The 20,954-nt window shown below is 37.3% G+C and overlaps 2 protein-coding genes and 1 pseudogene across 7 annotated transcripts; all 3 read right to left on the bottom strand.

Moving 5' to 3' along the window:
- Positions 246 to 4,516, bottom strand: LOC109948527 (annotated as a pseudogene).
- Positions 6,133 to 11,528, bottom strand: LOC18778420 (potassium transporter 10). Of its 6 annotated transcripts, none has more exons than XM_020562053.1 (10): positions 11,369 to 11,528; positions 11,207 to 11,226; positions 10,696 to 10,953; positions 10,077 to 10,302; positions 9,030 to 9,275; positions 8,533 to 8,583; positions 8,162 to 8,422; positions 7,885 to 8,052; positions 7,449 to 7,703; positions 6,133 to 7,334 (listed from the first exon to the last, which is right to left on the bottom strand). In XM_020562053.1, the coding sequence occupies exons 3-10, from the start codon at positions 10,834 to 10,836 to the stop codon at positions 6,295 to 6,297; spliced, it is 2,388 nt and encodes a 795-aa protein (XP_020417642.1). In that variant the 5' UTR covers positions 10,837 to 10,953; positions 11,207 to 11,226; positions 11,369 to 11,528; the 3' UTR covers positions 6,133 to 6,294. The 6 variants fall into 6 exon arrangements, with proteins under 6 accessions (XP_020417642.1, XP_020417644.1, XP_020417640.1 ...); XM_020562055.1 differs by having other exon boundaries at positions 10,696 to 10,949; XM_020562051.1 differs by having other exon boundaries at positions 11,207 to 11,528.
- Positions 13,023 to 20,191, bottom strand: LOC18780390 (potassium transporter 10). The gene is made up of 8 exons (XM_007212369.2): positions 19,622 to 20,191; positions 19,008 to 19,233; positions 17,524 to 17,769; positions 16,017 to 16,067; positions 15,644 to 15,904; positions 15,374 to 15,541; positions 14,471 to 14,722; positions 13,023 to 14,206 (listed from the first exon to the last, which is right to left on the bottom strand). Exons 1-8 carry the CDS (start codon positions 19,733 to 19,735, stop codon positions 13,155 to 13,157), a joined length of 2,370 nt encoding a protein of 789 aa, XP_007212431.1. The 5' UTR covers positions 19,736 to 20,191; the 3' UTR covers positions 13,023 to 13,154.

The raw sequence follows: 20,954 nt of genomic DNA, 5'->3' as shown, positions 1-20,954 counted from the left end.
TACCATTCGTGCGTACTACCACCCACCTGGCAAATGCCACATGGTAATACGGTACAACATAATAATCTCTCTCTCCTTGCTAAGAACATGATAACACATAAACCCAATGGCAATGATGAACTGAACTTCATTGAAATGGATGACATGTTAAATTTAAAGTGCATAATCAAATTTGCATTGCTAGCATGCCTTCACTGTTTACAAGGTGGATGCGAATGCTACACATAGAATACCTGCCCGACATTCAAGAGGCTCTCATGAGGAACGTTGAACATCTTCCTAAGAAATGCATATAGGTAATCAATAGCTATCTTCTTCCAAAACTTTGATTCCCTCCTAGCTTCAATTACAGTGTTTCCCAGTATGTGCACCACCCTTGCATCTCTACGGTTGTTCAAGAATTCTACCTCATCATCGGTCCCAACCTGGTTGCTTGCCGGAATGGAGGAGGTAATGTTGTTTGCATGCAATGGAGAATCGTCAGGCACGATCGAGTCCCCTGACGCAATTGACCGGTTCACATTGGAATGAAGCATATTGCTGCTATTGGAATATAAATCTGGTGACGGTACTTCCTAGATGTATATACGACTTTGACTCTTGGGAAACAGCCTAGTGCAAGGGCCTGCTTGATTAATGAAAAAGTTGCAGTTATGGTGGCCTGACTTGCAACAACAGCAGCTGCAGTTGCAACAATAAACACAGGCCAATATATATTGTCTGCAAAAAAGATTAATCAGCATCTTTCAGCAATAGATTACCATGAACATGGAGTATTCATGCCACTCTGAAAATACATGTAAAGTTTAAAGAGTTTTCTTGAATAACAGGCTTCTACTTACATAAACAATGAACACCTAAGCGTAAATGTTTATGTTATATTTAAGAGATCAAACAAACCTGGAATGGAATGATAAAAAGCACCGATCACGTTATTTGAACTTTTCACGAGGTATGCAGCTTGACCACAGTAGGCCAATGGAAGGCATGGAAATACAACTAACGTGAAAGCAATCTGTACGGACGAGACTGGGAAATGGGATAGGTCAGCAAAAAGTGCTTCTGTTCCTGTAAATGTTCACAACCAGTCTTCAGGGAAAAGTCACAAACTCACTTGGATTTCATAAATGAAAATGAAAGATCATAAAAAAGGACAATGCATGCCTATAGAATATTTACCTGCTATACGAAGCATAATACCTCCGAGAGATGTCCACCCACCTTTTCCTCCCCTCTTTAAAAATCAATATGCATATACAGGTGAAAAAGCTTTTAAAATGCTACTTTCATACTTTCCAAATGTTGAACCTGCCAATTCCTCCAATTAAGAGAAACCAAAGGAGTACAATGAGTGCTAACAGCCAACCAACTTTATCTGTGCCATGGTGTTGCATGCTAAACAAAAGTACCAGTATAACAACAGCAACAAGCACAACCACCTCTGTACACCAAAGTGTAGTTATGATTAGATTTGGAAAAAATGATACATTGAGTCACAAACTTGACAAAATAAATGAAAAGAAATCTTCATATCCAAAAGCATGGAGATACCATTACTAATCTTAGAGTGGCCCACGTTGATCCCACCAACTGCTGACAGAACTGCAAAAGATAGTATGAATCGATTAAGTATCATGCATGCTTAACGAATAGAATATGATCAAGGAAGTACCTTTTATCATTTAGAAAATAAACAAAAAAGAAATGAAAAAAGAATAGTTTTCAGAAATCACGATAAAGATTGCTCCGTGTGCAAGGGTATTGCAATAACTTCCCTTATGATTTAATTCTCTAAGAACATTACGCAGGTTGAATGTGTTCGGGTTTCTGTAACAGAGGGAGAAGATAGAGGACAGAGTGGAAAAAAGCGTTCAACCTTATGTGGGTATTGTGTAAAATAAAATAACATAAATAAGCAAGTCACAGTCCTTTTACACTAAGGGAGGCTCGATAAACGATATTTCATGTTGGTATGTTAATCTGGTGCTTTTGAAGTCAGTTTGAAAAGTTAAATATAATGAAGAGATTCCAACCCATGCGTTAGCAAATGCACACTCTATTTTTTTTTTTAAATTTGTTTTTCTTTGGAGTTGAGGTGGAGTTCACACAACAGAAACACAGATGCTGATACAAGAACAAATATAAAAGCTTAAATGAGTTAGATTTTTCACTTGAGGTGGTGTAATATTTCAATTTTTTTTTTCTTGTTCTTTGGTGCGTTGGTTTTGGGTTTCCTATGCAACAGGAGGAGACAAATCTTTTTTTTTTTTTTTTTTTTTTTTTTTTCTCTCAGCAAACAAGAGGGCATGATCAAATGTCAAAATCTATAACATAAATGCAATATCCAAAGAATGAAAAGCAGTCCAACCAAGAAGAAACTAGCAAATATTAGTGAATCAGCAAAACTTATGAATTTAGCAAATAAATAACCTGAAGCCAGTTTCAAGCAGAAAAAACTTAATTGTGTAATATGAACCTGCTCAAGCCGCTGAATTTGAATCCATTGTTCTGTAACAATGTCAGCCATCTGAAAGCAAAGAGAAAGAAGCCAATGGAAAAATGAACACCACACTAACAACATCACACACTCATAGCCGTATACCAAAGATGGATTGAGTACATCAGTGCATGACCTTTTGAGACTGAGAGGCAACCGTTTCGAGTCTATCCTCGGCATCTTGTGCTTTAGAGTCTAAAAAATCGGCCTAGGCGGGCGCTAGAGGGCTAGGCGGGCGCTAGGCGGCTGGGCGGGCCTCCTAGGCAGGTTGGGTCTTTTTTGGGTGCCGAACCCGGACGACGAAGCAGCCGAAACCGAAGAAAACAAATCGAAGCTTGAGTTGATAGAGAAGCGAAACTTCGACTGCAACCTCCGTCCTCTGCGGCTAGGCGGGCGCTAGGCGGCTGGGCGGGCCTCTTAGGCGGGTTAGGTCTTTTTTCGTTGCCGAACCCGGAGGACGAAGTAGCCGAAACCGAAGAAAACAAATCGAAGTTTGATTTGATAGAGAACCGAAACTTCGACTGCAACCTCCGTCCTCTGAGGCTAGGCGGGTGCTAGGCGGCTGGGCAGGCCTCCTAGGCGGGTTGGGTCTTTTTTCGGTGCCAAACCCCGAGGACGAAGCAGCCGAAACAGAAGAAAACAAATCGAAGCTTGAGTTGAGAGAGAAGTGAAACTTCGACTGCAACCTCCGTCCTCTGCGAGTGCAAGCTTCATGTTCGTTTTGAATATATTTACAGAGTACAGCCGCGCGGCTATACTCTTAAAATATTCCAATATATTCGGCTATGCTCTTAAAATATTCGAATATATTAACATTTCAAGCGTATAGCCGAATGGCTATACTTTTAAAATATTCGAATGTATTTAGAAAGTATAGCCGACCGGCTATACGTTTAAAATATTCTAATATATTTGGCGAGTATAGATAATCTATATATATAAAGCAAAAGGCAGAGAATGGTGAAACATTCAAAATACCAGAAAATGCCCTTAGTTAATGCAAACATTAAGAATTCAAATTATTAATTAAATGAGGATGATATGGTAAATTCACACTTTTTTATATTTAAAAAAATTAAAAGAAAAAGAAAAAGCAGATAATGAATCCTATTTTTATGGAACACAACTACTCATTATCTTTTTTAGTTCTAAAATAAATTTACTTATTTTTTTTTAAAAAACCTCTCGCAAGCGCGGAAGCGTGTGCAGAGAGGCTAGTAACAGATAAAGCTCCAATTAAATCCTCTGGGTCACCAATTCCATCAGGAAATGTATTGTAGAAAACATACAAAGGAGATGTGCCTAAATCTCCATACACCACACCAAGGCTTTAAAATGCAAGCTGCAGAAGCATTAATGTCGAATATTTCTGCAAGGAAATCAGCAACAAGAGAAAAGCTACTTAACTGATCCTAAACACACAAACTTCAATTGACTGCCAGATTTTTAAAATTCAAAGCCTTCAGATTTGACATTTCTAATGATATGGGCAAGTTGGGCTTTGAAACAGTTCACTGCAGAATGGGGGAGAGAGAGAAAGATTAATACCTTTTCGTTTCTAATTCAAATGATTCTCCCTCCCTTCCACCAATTCACCTCTCCAAGTTTTTTCAATGCCCCAGTTGCTCTTTCTTGGCCTCCCTCTATATTGAAAGCTGACTGAACCTAATGCAAAACAGATATCAGTGTTGAAAATTTGAAGATTCTTCTGCTTTTGAATTGCTACCAAATTACCAGGAAAACATCCAAGCGGTAACCTAATGCAAAACATCTAAGCAGTACACAAAAAATGAACAAAAATCCAGAACTCCCTTGAAGCCATAACAACTCAAGAACACCCAGCATATACAATCTACATTAAAAAAAAATGTAAAATATGAAAGGAAAAGAAGAAAAAACGAAACCTTTAGTGGCTTTCTTACTTGGCTGTAAGTGATATTCCCAAGGTGGGTTTAGCCTTGAAGACTTCAAGTACCCATCAAGCATACCACAAGGGTGACAACGATGAACAGAGGCCATTCTTTAGAGCAAAGAGTAATTCTTTATTCCAGTTAGGGCCCTTCTCGTTATATATAACTAGCCTCTCTGCACGATCTTCTGCGCCTGCGAGAGGCTTTTTTTTTAAAAATTTAAATTTATTTTAGAATTAAAAAAGATAATGGATAGTTGTGTTCCATAAAAATAGGATTCATTATCTGAATTTTCTTTTAATTTTAATTTTTTTAATATGAAAAATTGTGAATTTACCATATTATCCTCATTTAATTAATAATTTTAATTCTTAATGTTTGCATTAACCAAGAACATTTTCTGGTATTTTGAAATGTTTCACCATTCTTTGCTTTTTACTTTATATATATAGATACAGTGAAAATATTGTTTCTTTCCTTTTTTTTAATTATAGTGTGACGTTAAAGAGTATGATCACCGTGATATAACTCGTTGAAGTGTTATTATATAAATATATATTTATTCATTTCAATCCTGAAAGAAATTTCAGTTGCAATTGTTTTTATTTTTTTCCATTTGGTAAAAGTGCCTCTTACTCTTAGCAAGTAACGGTTATGCATGCAAAGATTCTAAACGTACAAGAAAATGCCAAATATACACAGCAAATATGCCTAAGGATTGGCGCCCACATAGTTAAAAACAGGGACTGTTCACAGAAATATCAGAATATAAAAACATGACAGACACAGATGTTTATTAAGTTTTGGTTTCTGAGGGGATTTAGTCATTTCCAATTCCTCAAAAAATTCACGTGAGAATTTGCACAAATAGATCAAACGAGCATAAAATAGAATAGTCAGAGCAAGTAGAAGATAATTTTAAAAAGAAGGGGAAGTCATTCTTTTTTATTATAGTACGAAGACAAGACATGTTTGGGAAAATTTAAGGAATCTTTGACAGTGAGGGGGTCTTAATTATAATAATATTTCTGTGATTTTCAATCTCTTTAAATTATGAATCCCATGATTTAGCTTAAGTTTTTTTTGTTTCTGGGCTTTTGGTCCCCACTTCACACAAAAAAGAAAAGAAAAAAAATCCATGCGCTTGAAAATATATTAAAGCTGACGCAATATGATTTGGCCAAGACTGCATACTAACCTTAGTAAAATAGATTACGATCTAAGTACAAATGAAATACGGTGAAAAATATGCACGTGTATAATTTAATAAATGTAAGGGTGAAAAATTCAGCCATTATAAAGTAGTATTTTTATTTAATATTATGTGAAAGTTAAATGTGGAAGTTGACATTTGCAAAACAAATCGGTAATTACGAGACTAATCTTCTTATACGCCCTTATAAGCTTTCTTAACTTAATGTGACAATTCTTTACATCCTCACAACATACCCAACCACACTTGTGGTCGTGACTTGTGATCATCTTGAATGTTTCCACACTTGTGTTAAACTTGTCTCGATCAAGTTTAACTTTATGTTCTTCTGGTCTCAATCATAGTGATTCTTGAGCAAAACTTGGCATAAACTACCCCTTGAATTTTCGCTTGAGCAAAACTAGCATTGCTGAATTGTTGCATTGAAATACGGTTTTTTTTTTGGGTGCATTTTCAATGAAATCCTAGATGACAAAGGCAGGGAGTAATGAATACTGATACATAAACAAAATTAAAGAAACATGGTTGAAAAAGTTCTTGATGCCCAAGTGTCGTCCTATTATTCGTCTGTACTGCAATCCGGAAAATGCCACCTGATAATACAGTGCTACCTAATAATCTCTCCTTGCTAAGAACATGATAAAACATACCTCAGTCATTACAAGATGTGAATGCTATACATAGAAAACTTGTCCAACATTCAAGAGGCTCTCATGAGGAACGTTGAACATTACACTATTTTCCCTACATATCTTCCTAAGAAATGCATATAGGTAATCAATAGCTATCTTCTTCCAAAACTTTGATTCTCTCCTAGCTTTTACTACGGTATTTCCCAACATGTGCACCACCCCTGCATCTCTACAGTTGTTCAGGAATTCTATCTCATCAGTCTCCACCTTGCTGCTTGCCGGAACGAAGGAGGTCATGTTGTTTGAATGCAAGGGAGAATCATCAGGCACAATCGCGTCCACTGACGCAATTGACAGGTCTACATCAGAGTGAAGTATATTGCTGCTATTACAAAACAGGCCATCTTCTGATTGCTTAGTTTGTTGCTCAAGCAAGCTAGATACATCAGAGTCTGAAGACGCTTCCATCAAGGACTCAAGCCGGACAAACATGAAAAGGCTTTGAAAGAGCTTTTTCTCAAAATCATCATCCTTTTTATGGTCATCTTTATAGCCATACCTTGCAACACAACGGAACATGTGGAAATTCTTGGGTCCGATTCGCTTTACAAGGAACCTCTCTTCTTCCGGGACTGTGCAGACAGGAAGGTACTTCACGCAGACAAAGATGACAACAGAATGGATGGCAGGCAGGTTGGTGATAAAGTGAGAGAAGATACGGGGCACTCCGTTTGCTAGCTCACTGTACACAAGGCCTATCCCAGGTACACGAACCAGTCCTAAACTGGGACCAAGTCCGAGAATCCATGCCATTGAAACCTTACTATGCATCTCAATCTCAAAGCGTTTTACTGTTCCGTAATGCCAAACATACATGATGACAAAAAAGGCTGCTGCGATCACAAGAGGAACCCAGCCACCTTGATTGACCTTGAGCAGCACAGCAGAAAAGTAAGTGCCCTCCACAACCAATGATAAGCCAGTGAAAATCAGGACCAGAATCCAGTGGCAGCGCCACACTAATATCATGACTAAAATCATAAGCAATGTGGTTACCAACATTACTATACAAACTGCCGTCCCTGTTGCAACACGTAAGATTATGTTAGTTGGTGAAATAACTATTTCAACCTAGACACATATTAACACAGGAAGATATGTGTTTAAATAAGATAAGCGACATTGGTTAAACTTACCAGAGGCATTGCCAATTTGGTTTTGATTTTTAAACCCAGCTGTCACGGCAATGCAGAGAATCATAACAATCCAATTAATTTCTGGAATATATATCTGGTGACGGTACTTCCTTGATGTATGCACGACTTTGACTCTTGGGAAACAGCCTAATGCAAGGGCCTGCTTGATTAATGAAAAAGTTGCAGTTATGGTGGCCTGACTTGCAACAACAGCAGCTGCAGTAGCAACAATAAACACAGGCCAATATATGCTGTCTGCGAAAAAAGATTAATTGGTATATTTCAGCAATAAATTACCATAAATATGGGGTATTCATGCCAATCTGAAAAGATATGTAAAGTTTAAAGAGTTTTCTTGAATAACAGGCTTCTACTTACATAAACAAAAAACACCTAAGCTTAAATGTTTATGTTGTATTTAAGAGATCAAACAAACCTGGAATGGAATGATAAAAAGCACCGATCACGTTATTTGAATTTTTCATGAGGTATGCAGCTTGACCACAGTAGGCTAATAGAAGGCATGGAAATACAACTGACGTGAAAGCAATCTGTATTGACGGGACTGGGAAATGGGATAGGTCAGCAAAAAGTGCTTCTGTTCCTGGAAATGTTCACAACCAATCTTCAGGGAGTAAGTCACAAAATCACTTGACTTTCATAAATGAAAAGTTAAGATCATAAAAAAAGATTAGACATGCATAGAACTTTACCTGTTATACTAAGCATAATACCTCCGAGAGATGTCCACCCATCTTTTCCTCCCCTCTTAAAAAATCGATATACATATACAGGTGAAAAAGCTTTTAAAATGCTACGATCATACTTCCAAATGTTAAACATGCCAATTCCTCCAATTACGAGAAACCAAAGGAGTACAACTGGTGCAAACAGCCAACCCACTTTATCTGTACCATGGCGTTGCATGGTAAACAAAAGTACCAGTATAACAACAGCAACAAGCACGACTACCCCTGTATACCCAAAGTGTGGTTATAATTAGATTTGGAAAGATTGATACATTGAGTCACAAACTTAACAAAGCAAATGAAACGATATCTTTATATCAAAAGCATGGAGATACCATTACTAATCTTAGGGTGGCCCACATTGATCCCACCAACTGCTGACAGAACTGCAAAATATAGTATGGTTAGGTATTGCGTATACGTATTGAATAGAATATGGCTAATCAGCTTCCAATAAAACTGATAAAGGATCATACTCACCTCAGCAGGAGTTATCAGAGAATATTTGTAGAAAATTACAACACTCACACTTAGTAAAATGTTTCAAGGAAGTACCTTTAGCATTTAGAAATGAAAAAAAGAATGGATTTCATGATAAAGATTGGTCTGGGTGCAAGGGCATTCAATAGCTTCCCTTATTATTTACTTCCATAGGAACAATTTACGCATGTTGAATGTGTTAGGGTTTTGGTAATAGATGGAGAAGAAAGAGGAGATAGTGGAAAAGAGCGTTTGTGGGTATGTGTAATACAAAGTTACACAATAAGCAGATTAGTTATGAAGATAGCAGACAGAAGAACTATTCTACAATATCAACCATGAAGATGCGTACCTGATATGGCTGGAGTCAGAATCCCATCCCCAATCACCATGCAAGAGCCAACGAGGACAAGAATAAGAAGTGTGCTCTGCATTAATGCATGTCCCTCCAACCATCTCTTGGTTCTTGCAGCAAATGATTGCTCACCAAAAGTAGAACGACTATATGTTGTTAGTGCCTCATCTGTTTGGTCTTGGTTAGGAATAGCCTTTATCTTTGCATGTCGACAGAGTAGTGAATAAAGAGCAAATGTTCCACCTGCAGCCATTAGGAGGATAAGTTTGCAGGAACGTGTGGACAAAATCAGATAGGGAAATTTGCCTCATTGAGAGGGAAGATACAGCCATAATGCATGCTACTGTGTACTAGCATTAGAATACATAACGAAAATCATTTAATATATAGCAAAGAATTCTGACATTCATTACTTTTAAAATGTCACTCTTTCACTTAATTTGCGATCTTCCATAAATCACTATCAACCATAAACTCATTGTGTACATCTGCATGATTGATGAGTATAAAGCACTACAAACCTCTCGCTTTGAAGGGGTGTGTGTAAGATCACAATCGTGTTTACCTTCTCAACAAAGCTGGAGCTAATCCAAACTGTTTTTATTATGTGGATACCTTGTACATGTTCACCTATTGTTATCCACTATCATTTCATATGTGTCCTGTCCCTTACCAATTTTGTTCTTTTCCCTTTAATAGTTTTCTATCATCAGACGGAATCATCAGGAAGAAACTCTGTCATCAACTTTCCCATAGCAAAGCAGAAATAAGGACAGTCATCAATCAACCTTAAAAGAATGAAAAGGGAAGAACAAATGAATTGCACTCCTGGAACTACATCAGAAAAAGGCCATAACAGCGTCCATATTTTCGATGTAATTGTCTCTTATTGAGAAATAAAATACAGATACATTAGATTAATTATCTGAGCACAGAATTCAAGGTAATGCCTAATATTACAAAGGTGGAGAGAGAGAAAAAGAAGCTTATATATGGATGATATAGAACTAGAATAAAGTAACATCATTGGTTAAGATCAATTACCTTGACCATTGTCATTTGCTCTACAGACAATAAAAACGTACTTGAGGAGTGGAATAAGAGTGAGGGAATATATAATAACAGATAAAGCTCCAATTAAATCCTCTGGGTCACCAATTCCATCAGGAAATGTATTGTAGAAAACATACAAAGGAGATGTGCCTAAATCTCCATACACCACACCAAGGCTTTGAAATGCAAGCTGCAGAAGCATTAATGTCGAATATTTCTGCAAGGAAATCAGCAACAAGAGAAAAGCTATTTTAGAAATAGCACAATATCTGAAAATATGTGTCAAATCCATGCCAGGTATAGGCAGGCTACATTCGTTGTATATATATCATGCAATTATTTCAACCATATAGTATAAAGAGTTGCAATCAATAAACAATGCCAGACTACATCCAAAGGAATGCATTCCTTTGCACAATTCATTTTCCTTCTCTTTTCTCCAAATAAACTGATCATAAAAAAACAAAAGCAAAACTTCAAATGACTGCCAGATTTTAAAAACTCAAAGCCTTCAGCATTGCCATTACTAATTATATGGGTATTTTAGGCTTTGAAACAGTTCACTACAGAATGGAGGAGAGAGAGAGAGAGAGAGAGAGAGAAATAATACCTTTTCCTTGTACATATTTCTAAGCCTCTTAGCCTCCTCATCCATGGGCTGATCAAGCTGCTGATCCAAAGCCCAGACGCTACCTTTGTTATCAGTGTTTTCATCAGCAGACATTCTTCTAGCCATCTGCATCTCAATCATTCAAATGATTCTCCTTCACCAATTCACCTCTCCAGTATAATTTTTTCAATCCCCCAGTTGTTCTTTCTTACTCTCCCTCTAAATTGAAAGCTGCAACCCCATATGCTTTAGTCCTGACTGAACCAAAACCAAAACAGATATCAGTGTTTACAATCTGAAAATTCTTCTGCTTTTGAATTGCTAGCAAATTACCAGGAAAAAAAATCTCAGCAACAACTAAAAATCAACATTACTTCCCCAATTAAGAAGCTTTCTCAAGTATGAAACATTAAAAGATCATTCAAGTGAATCAAATCCACTACCCAGAAATCCAACACAGAAAATGAACAAGTTGAACGGTCAACAAAACCCAGAGCATGCATTTTAGTACCTCAATTGAACGGAGATAAACTGCTACACAAAAAATGAACAAAACCCGGCACTCCATTGAAGCCGTGACAATCCAACAACACACCAGCAAATGATTTACATAGAAAAATGTAAAGGAAAAAAGGAAAAACAAAACAAAATTTAAAACTTTCAGTGTCTTTACTCGGTTGTAAGAGTGATATTCCCACGTGGGTTTAGCCTTGAAGACTTCAGGTACCCATCAAAGCATACCACAAGAGTGACAGAGATGAACAAACGCCATTCTTCAGAGCAAAAGGAGTAACAGAGAGAGGGTGGTGCTCCTAGTTCATTTAGCCATTCCTTATCCTAGTTAAATTATAGTACACGGTAAATAATAAATATTGTTTCCCCCCAACCTTTTCTGGTTAATTATCCACGTACTTATCAGTAAGCTTGTGTTTTGGCGACAACCCAAATACGATCTTTGTTAAAACTACAACTGTAAAAGCAAACAATCTAGCTTGAAGAGATGAAAAGTAAAACAGTTGAATAAAAATTGGACAAAAAAGTATATTGCTTTAAAAACTGGAAGAAATTTAAATTGTGTTTTTTTTTTCCTTTCTGATTTGGTAAAAATGCGTCTTGCTGTTAGCAAGTAATGTTTATGGGTTTCTTTGTGTTAACATGCAAGGTTCTTAATGTAGAAAATACCAAAAATACTCATGGCCTAAGAGCAACTTCACCCATTTGCTCCTTGCCATGGCAAGGGGGGAAGCTAAGGCGGTGAATAGTGGTTGCCTTTGCAAATAGTATTGTGTGTTACCACCCGTTGCCATGACAAAGGGCAATTACTATTCTTTTTTTGTTTTTTTTCAAAAATTTGTTTACCTAAACAATTAATTTGGATAATATTTTCGGATAAGATTTTTTGGTTCGTATGTGTCAATATTTATTATAAAATTCATATCTCAATCGTATAAAATTTTGGTATTTATAGAAGAGAAAAAATCATTAATTTTTTAGTATTTTTTTTAAAAAAATTCGATTTTTTTTCTTTTTTTTATTGCACAAAAATTGGCTGCCGTTGGATTGGAGAAAAAAATCTGATCGGAGCGCCCAAAGAGCAACACGTGGACTTTAGCGGCACTGTAGCAAGTGAGCATTGTAGCACTGACGTCATCACCAAAATGAAGGCTAGAGCTCGGGCCAGCCCAGGTTGCTGGGACCCACTCCCAGCTCGAGCTTGGGCTCCTCACTGGAAACAGATTTTGGCAAAATTTTCGCCCAGCTCGAGACTCGGTGGAACCGCTGAAGTTGCTCTAAGATTTAGAGCTCGCGTTTCTTATGTACGAAATCCAATAAGGATTTGCGTTGCGTCCACATAGTTAAGGGAATATTTGTAGAAGAAAATTAATACAAAATGAAGGGCAAGCACATTCTTTTCATTAAGCATCGAGTGACGACAAGCACACATGTTTGGGAAAACAAAAATAAAGGCAACTGTGAATGTGAGGAGGTCCTAATTATATTAATAATCTATATTTTGTGATCAGTAATTCTGTGGTACATTCAACGTACCCGTGGTACCGGTACATCGTTATAAATGATTAAATTAATTTTTTAAATGAATAACTAAAAGAATGAAAGGACTCATTTGTGATATCTTTATTAACAGAGCATGGTTATGTGATCTTTATTAAGAGATTGGTGTGGCTAGCTAGGCCACGTAGTAATGTTTTAGCTTAATTTAAGATATTTGTTTTTGGGTTTTTGGCCCTCACTTTACCCAAAAATAGAAGGAAAAAAAATCCAATGAAAAGTAGTGCTTGAAAATATCACAAGCTGAGACATTATGATTTGGACAAGACTGCATACCAACAATAGGTGGACGTTAAGTCAAAACATGGGAGTTTTGTTGGATCCAACCGAGTCACAATTCCTTTTTTGGTAATTTGAGTCAATTGCTGGTTTATACTACCAAAAAGTGTTTATACATAGAAAATCTGTCCAACACTCAAGAGACTCTCATGAGGAACATTGAAGAGTACACTGTTTCCTCTACATATCTTCCTAAGAAATGCATAAAGGTAATCAACAGCCATCTTTTTAAAACAATTTGAGTCCCTCCTAGCTCTCACTACAGTATTTCCCAGTATGTGCACCACCCCTGCATCTCTACACCTGTTCAAGAATTCTATTTCGTCGATCTCCACCAGCTGGCTGCTTGTAGGAATGGAGCACGTCAGAGGCTGGCTCACGTATATTGGAGAATCAGCAAGCTCAATTGAGTCCACTGATGTAATTGACACGTCTGCACTGGAGTAAGGTATACTTCTGTTGTTGTTATTGTTCCACATGGCATCTCTTGATTGGATTGTTTGCTGGTTAAGTATACTGGATACATCAGAGCCTGGAGATCCTTCCATCAGGGACTCAAGCCGGACAAACGTGAAAAGGTTGTCAAAGAGCTTCTCCTCAAAGTCATCATCCTTTTTGTGGTCGTCTTTGTAGCCATATCTTACAACACAACGGAACATGTGGAAGTTATTGGGTCCAATCCGCTTTACCAGGAACCGTTCTTCTTCTGGGACTGTGCAGACAGGAAGGTACTTCACGCAGACAAAGACTACAACAGAATGGATGGCGGGAAGGTTGGTGATAAAGTGAGAGAAGATGTGGGGCACTCCAGTGGCTATCTCAGAGTACACAAGTCCTATCCCAGGTACCCGAACCAGTCCTAAACTGGGACCGAGTCCAAGAATCCATGCCATCGATACCTTACTGTGCATCTCAATGTCAAAGCGTATTACTGTACCGTAATGCCAGCCATACATAACGATAAAGAAGGCTACTGCAATCACAAGAGGAACCCACCCACCTTGATTGACCTTAAGGAGTACAGCAGAAAAGTAAGTGCCCTCCACTACCAATGTTAAGCAAGCGAAAAAGAGTACAAGAGTCCAATGGCAGCGCCACACTAATATCATGACTAAAATCATAAGAAATGTGGTTACCAACATGACTATGACAACAGCCGTCCCTGTTGCAACATGTACGATTGTGTTAGTTGTTGCAAGTTCAACCAGCGAGCTTGGAAAGGGATACGACAAGTAATAGTCAGAGCGCAAGTTTAAGAAGAGAAATGCGAACAAGATTTGTCTAAAATTTCACCCAGTAATCACTACTCGGGATGAAATTCATTGGCTCATTCAAAAGTTTATAGCTTATTCCATGACATGTTACTATAGGGATATTATGCAGAATCAGAAGGTGTGATATGAGGGGAACAGGAGGATAAACTCACCAGCAGCGTTCCCAATTTGGCTTTGATTTTTAAATCCAGCTGTCACGGAAATGCATAGAATCATAAGAATCCAATTAATGTCTGGAATATATATCTGGTGATGGCTCCTTGATGTATATACAACTTTGACTCTTGGGAAACAGCCAAGCGCAAGGGCCTGCTTGATTAATGAAAAAGTTGCAGTTATGGTGGCCTGACTTGCAACAATAGCAGCTGCAGTTGCAACACTGAACACAGGCCAATATATGCTTTCTGCAAAAATGATTAATCGGCATCTTTCAGCAACAAATTACCATCAACATGGGGCATTCACTCTACTCTGAAAATGTATGAAAGTTTAAGAGAATTTTCTTGAATAACAGACTTCAAATGAAAATTGCCATGTATAATTTCCTAGTTATTTATGAAATTCTTCTTGAAGTGTAAATTCCTAGTTCCTACAACACTCTTACTCACGTAACAGACCAACTCCTAAAAGCCATTTTTTCCTTTTGATGTCCAAACTGGTCTTCAAGAATGAGAGCAACTCCATTGTTAGGAAAGTGCTAACGATGATCATTATACCCATAACTAAATCACCCTTCCAAGTACTAGTATTTTATTTTTGAACTGCTTCAGTTTCAGTATCATGATATCTCTCATAAATATTGAGTTAATGCTCAGACAAGAAATGTGTTATGTTCATGTGTTATGTTCATATCTTGTTGACAAGTTCCACACATGTTGCAGGGAAAATACCTTACAGGGACATTCCTCACAACACACACACACACACACACACACACACATATCAGCATTATGACCAGATGACGACAAGTATTTTAATTTAAAATTTTACTTTGTATTAGTTTTGGCACTACCAAACGCTTATGCTATATTTTAAAGTTGAGAGATCAAACAAACCTGGAATAGAGTAATAAAATGCCCCGAACACATGATGTGGATATTTCATAAGGTAGGCAGCTTGACCAGAGTAGGCTAAAAGAAGGCAAGGAAATGCAACTAATGTGAAAGCAATCTGTACGGACAGGACTGGGAAATGGGATACGTCAGCAAAAAGAGTTTCTGTTCCTGTAAATGGTGCACAACCAGTATTCAGAGAGTAAAGTCACAAAATTCAGATCAGAAACAAGAGAAGAGATCAAATTCAATAATAGCATACAGAAATTTTACCGTTTATACAAAGCATGATACCTCCGAGAGATGCCCACCCATGTGTACCACCCTTTCGAAAAAATGCTATCACATACACAGGTGAAAAAGCTCTCAAAATGCTAGTATCATATTTCCAAATGTTGAAGATGCCAATTCCTCCAATTAAGAGAAACCAAAGGAGCACAATTGGTGCAAACAGCCAACCGAATTTCTGTGTACCAAATTGTTGCATGATAAACAAAATTACCAGTATAACAACAGCAACAACCACGACTATGTCTGTATAAAGAATGTGTAACTACAATTAGATAAGATTTAGAAAATTGATAGATTCAGTTGCAGAAATGACAAAGCAAATAAAAGAACTTCACATCCAGGAGCATGGAGATACCATTACTAGTATGAAACCGGCAACAATTGATCCCACCAACTGCTGACAGAACTGCGAAAGATAGTATGGTTAAAGTATTACTTATACTTATCGAAAAGAACATGGCTAAGCAGCTTCCAATGGAACTGAGAAAGAATCATTGTCACCGCATCAGCATTAAAGAAACATTAATTATTTTCAAAAGGAGCTCTCAGATGTGGTGTATGTAAAATCCTTTGAATCATAGGCAATTTTCCTTCTAGAATAATGTCCTCTATTACATAAGTCCAAACTATACAATCAGTTCAAACTGAACAGCCAAAATCAAGCCCCTAATTGGAGGCTTCAAAAGGAATAATATGATGCAATAATATAAGATGGATTAGACTAAAAGAAAAACCCCTGAAGATGTCCATAGAGAAGTTAGAAATCTAATTCTATCTCAAAGTATACCCGCATCCCATCAAACGACCTATTATTTTTTTCCAACCAAATAATCCTCAAAGAAGTCAATACCACACACTGCAAAAGGGTAATCTCCTTTTTATCGGCCCCAATACCCGAATAACCTTCCACCAATGACAAGTAACAGTTTGTAGGCAAAGCCACACCACCCCAGACACATTCGAATATTAACCCATATTTGCATTGTAAAAGGGCAATGTTAAAATTTATTACCACTCTTCCACTCCCATTTGCACCAAGCATTTTCATGATCCTATGTACGTTTCTATCCACTATATAATTCTTCACTAACTGACAGAAAGTCAAAAACATACATTCTTGGTCAAACGAAGCCCGAAGAAGTTTTTCAAAGCTCACCACCCAAAGACATTTCACTTCATAAATTACAAGATCCTATCCAAGAGATGTAAATCATGTGACATGGTTTAACCTTAGGCATCAATGCATCAATTTGTAACATTTCTGGAGTTATGAATAACTCGCGTGTAAAGAAAAAGTGACAGCAGCATGCATGCAGATAGTTCAGAAAGTGGACTACATATTCAACTTAAGAGTATAGCATCCATATGCTCAATATAATGGCAACATGAGTACCATTGGAGACAACAAGTTCTCTTCCTTTTTGTCGTCTAATTACTAAAGATATTATTTTTCAAGTGTTATTATGTTTCTATTCCAAAAGTAAGAAAGCTATTCCAAGAAGTAACCAATATATCGAAAAATAATTTTTATAATCCTTGCAGCATCTCCATAATTGTCACCAGTTGGTTCCTTTGACCCTATCACCTTGCCCAATCTCCAACAGTGGCAGTGCAACATTATTCTACTAGATGCTGAAATCTGTTTAACAACTTTTCTTGTTTAAAGGTTTCCTCATTTAACAAAGGTAACTGCTAAACCTGGCTTATCCAGGCACTTGTTAAACTCATATACTATTTGGCTGATCTCATTTACCTTTTTGTGTAACCTACTCACATACATATGTTGAAATAGATCTGCATCTGTAGAGATTATTTATGAACATATAGACAGAAAAATGATCCTACTACATGAATATATATACCTGATATGGCTGGCGTCAGAATCCCATCCCCTATCACCATGCAAGAGCCAATCAGGACAAGAATAAGAAGTACGTTCTGAATCAATGCATGTCCCTCCAACCATCTCTTAGTGCTTGCAGCAAATGATTGCTCACCAAATGTAGAACGGCTATATGTTGTTAGCTCCTCATCACTTTGGTCTTGGTTAGGAACAGTCTTTATTTTTGCATGTCGACAGAGTAATGAATAAAGAGCAAATGTTCCACCTGAAACCATGAGGAGGATAAGCTTACAGGAACCAAGTGTCAGAGGAATCAAACATGGAAATTTGCCTCATTCAGAGGGAACATATTGGGATACTGTATCTCATGGTATACTAGCATCAGAAGTACATATAGCAAAGGATGCATGATATTAGTTAAAAAAAGAATACATAAAAGAGTCTGAATCACCCCTTGCATCTGATCTCATGAGTTTTTATGTTAACGTAAATATTTGCTTTAGCAATGATTTTTTTTTTAGGCTATACCTGAGATGAAAATAAATCAGGAAAAATTGTGGCGTAAAGCAGCAATATTGATATATACGAGGCCATCACCCAGTGTTATTTCCACATTGACCAGGTATTTTAAGGACCTGAAAACTGGAAGTGGGTTTCCAGAGTTTCACAAGGAACAGCTACTCTGATAAAGGAATCGTCCAAGGCTCAAACTTGTGCTCTGCCATCCCAAGATGTTGCGGTTCAATCATGACTCGCCCCGATTTTTCACACTTTACACTTTATATGAAACTCCCTTTAAATAAAGATTCACTTTTTGTGTGACTTCATACTTTCAAACATGTATTTCCCTCCCTCTCGTTGTATTTTATGCAGTCTTATGGTAAATCATTAAGACAACCCTCCAATATTTTTAAAAGAATTCTGGCATCAATTAATTTCAGAATACTTATTCTTGCACTCACTTTACAATTTTCCATAAGTTCTTATCAACCATGGACTCATTCTGTACATCTTCATGATTGATCCACACAAAGTGTTACAAGGTGACTATAATAAATCAAAATTATGTTTACCTTCTCAAAGAAGCGAGAATTTAATTAAAAAAATATCTGTTATGTGGGTGTCTTGCACATGTTTACATAATGTTTCTACACCAAATTTTCATCTGTTCCCCTCTCCCTCACAAAATTTATTCTTCCCCCTTTTCTAATTCATGGAATCATCAGGAAGAAAACCTTCCATCAATTCTTCCAAAGGGAAAGCGAAATAAGAACCACCAATCAATTAAGAGAATGAGGGAAATAAATAAATGAACTGCACTGTTGGCGATACGTGAAACAAAAGGCTCAAAAAACCATCCATAATGTAATCCTACCTGCTAGTAAACAATCAATATAGATAAACTAAAATTAATTATCTGGGAACTGCATTACTAGTAGAAAGATGGGCAGGGGGAGCCTATATGATTAGAATAAAGTAACTTTATTGGCTAAGATCAATTACCTTGACCATTGTCATTTGCTCTACAGACAATAAGAACATACTTCACGAGTGCAATAAGAGTGAGGGAATATATAACAACCGATAAAGCTCCAAGTAAATCATCTGGCTCGTCAATTCCATAAGGAAATGTATTATAGAAAACATACAAAGGAGATGTGCCCAAATCTCCATAGACCACACCAAGGCTTTGAAATGCAAGCTGCAGAACCGTTATTGATGAACATTTCTGGAGGAAACAAAAAGCAATCAGAAACAGGAGAAAAGTTAGTCCTAAAATACCACAGTATCTTAAATATCTGTTAATTGCATTCAGGTCATGCCTGGAATGGGCAGGCTACATTCAGTGCAACCATATAGCATAAAAGAGTCACAATCAATAACGAAAGTCTGACTTCATCTAATTGAATGCATTCATTTTCACAATTTCAATTCACTTATCTCTATCTTAACTGAGCATAAACAAGAGAGAGGAAAAAAAACAATTGGGTACGAGATACAAAAATTAAAGACTTCAAAAATGACATTCCCAATTTTGGTGAACTGGGCTTTGAAGCAGTTTACTGCAAAATGAGAAGGGGATGAGAGAGAGAGAGAGACAGAGAGAGACAGAGAACCTTGTCCTCGGACATGTTACTGAACTTATTAGCCTCCTCATCCATGGGCTGGTCCAGCTGTTGATCCAAAGCCCAGACACCACCTTTTTTCTCAGGGTCTTCATTTTCTGTCATTCTGGTGGCAATTTGCAACTCAATAATTCAAATGGTTCTTCTTCCCCTGCAAGAATTCACCTTTCTGGCAACATTTTTCCAATTTCTCAGTTGGGTTTTTTTCTTCTTCTTCTTCTTAGCTTTCTTCTCTTACCCCAGATTTTCCTTGGTGTTTGCTGGTGGGTTGGGACAACAGTTTGTGGAGGATGAGGGGCAGGAATTTTTGTAAGTCTCATGTTTTTCGGGAGGGCAATAGTAAGGTGGTTGATGCTTTGCCTATTTATGGTGCGCATATCATGTGCCATTTATAGATTTTCATAGTATTGCTTCTCTCTCGTTTGCTTGTCTTCTCTTGTTTGTGTGTAACTTTGTGCCAAATCTCAAATCAGTGGAAACAGACTGCTACACCAAAACTGAAGAACAACCCAGAACTCCACTGAACCCGTACACCCCAACGCCGCCCAACTTGTGATTTACGTGTAATAAAAAAAAGTGCTATAGAAATGTTTTGATATCAAGAAGGGAAATTCTATATCAACCCGTTATTTGCTCTTTACACTCCATAATCTCTTTACACCCTATTAAACTTTAATAAAATTTCAAATTACTTACCATATCCTATTTTTCTTCCTAAATTGCTCTCATGAACCTCATTCCCTAACTTACTGTGTACATCTCATCTCATATCATATATCACCCATCAAAAACCCCCTTCCTTTTCAGACACACCTCAAAAAACCCCTTCCTTTTCAGACACACCTCATCTGATATCAAACCTCACCCCATGCCATATCAAGCCTCACCCCATCGAAAATTCCCTCCTCATGTAGACACACCCCATCAGATTTACAACAAGCTCCACCGCACACCTCATCCCTTTTGAAACAGAGCCATCTCACAACCCATCTCTGCAAACCTGAACCCATCTCTAAAATAGAGTCATCACACCCCACAGCTAACCCCAAACGCCTCACCCCGTCGTAAACCACCATCGCCTCAGCCATCACCAATCTGTCAAGTTTTCACAAATCCTTCGAAGAGCTAAGGTTTGATTTCAATTTTGATTTCTATATTTACGTTTCTAAGTGTTGATTAAGCCTAGGTTTGATTTCACTTTTGAAAAGCCAAAGTTTGATTTTAATTATTGATTTCAACTTTGTGGGTGTATTGTTCGAACCTTGTTTTACGAAACTGAATTTTAATTTCGGTGGATTACCAACGAAATGGTTACATTGCTTCA

This window comes from Prunus persica, chromosome G4 (genome assembly GCF_000346465.2).
Source record: "Prunus persica cultivar Lovell chromosome G4, Prunus_persica_NCBIv2, whole genome shotgun sequence".
Taxonomy (NCBI): Eukaryota; Viridiplantae; Streptophyta; class Magnoliopsida; order Rosales; family Rosaceae; genus Prunus; species Prunus persica.
This window is presented reverse-complemented; position numbering and strand designations above follow the sequence as displayed.

Coding starts and splice junctions, on each gene's coding strand:
- LOC18780390 (XM_007212369.2), bottom strand. CDS start 19,735: ATGACAGAAAATGAAGACCCTGAGAAAAAAGGTGGTGTCTGGGCTTTG. Junction 19,234..19,621: donor GTAACATGTCCGAGGACAAG/GTTCTCTGTCTC, acceptor TGTTTCCTCCAG/AAATGTTCATCAATAACGGT. Junction 14,723..15,373: donor ATTTTATTACTCTATTCCAG/GTTTGTTTGATC, acceptor TCATTTTTGCAG/AAAGCATATATTGGCCTGTG.
- LOC18778420 (XM_020562051.1), bottom strand. CDS start 10,836: ATGATTGAGATGCAGATGGCTAGAAGAATGTCTGCTGATGAAAACACT. Junction 10,303..10,695: donor GAAATATGTACAAGGAAAAG/GTATTATTTCTC, acceptor ATTTCCTTGCAG/AAATATTCGACATTAATGCT. Junction 7,704..7,884: donor TTTTTATCATTCCATTCCAG/GTTTGTTTGATC, acceptor CTTTTTTCGCAG/ACAGCATATATTGGCCTGTG.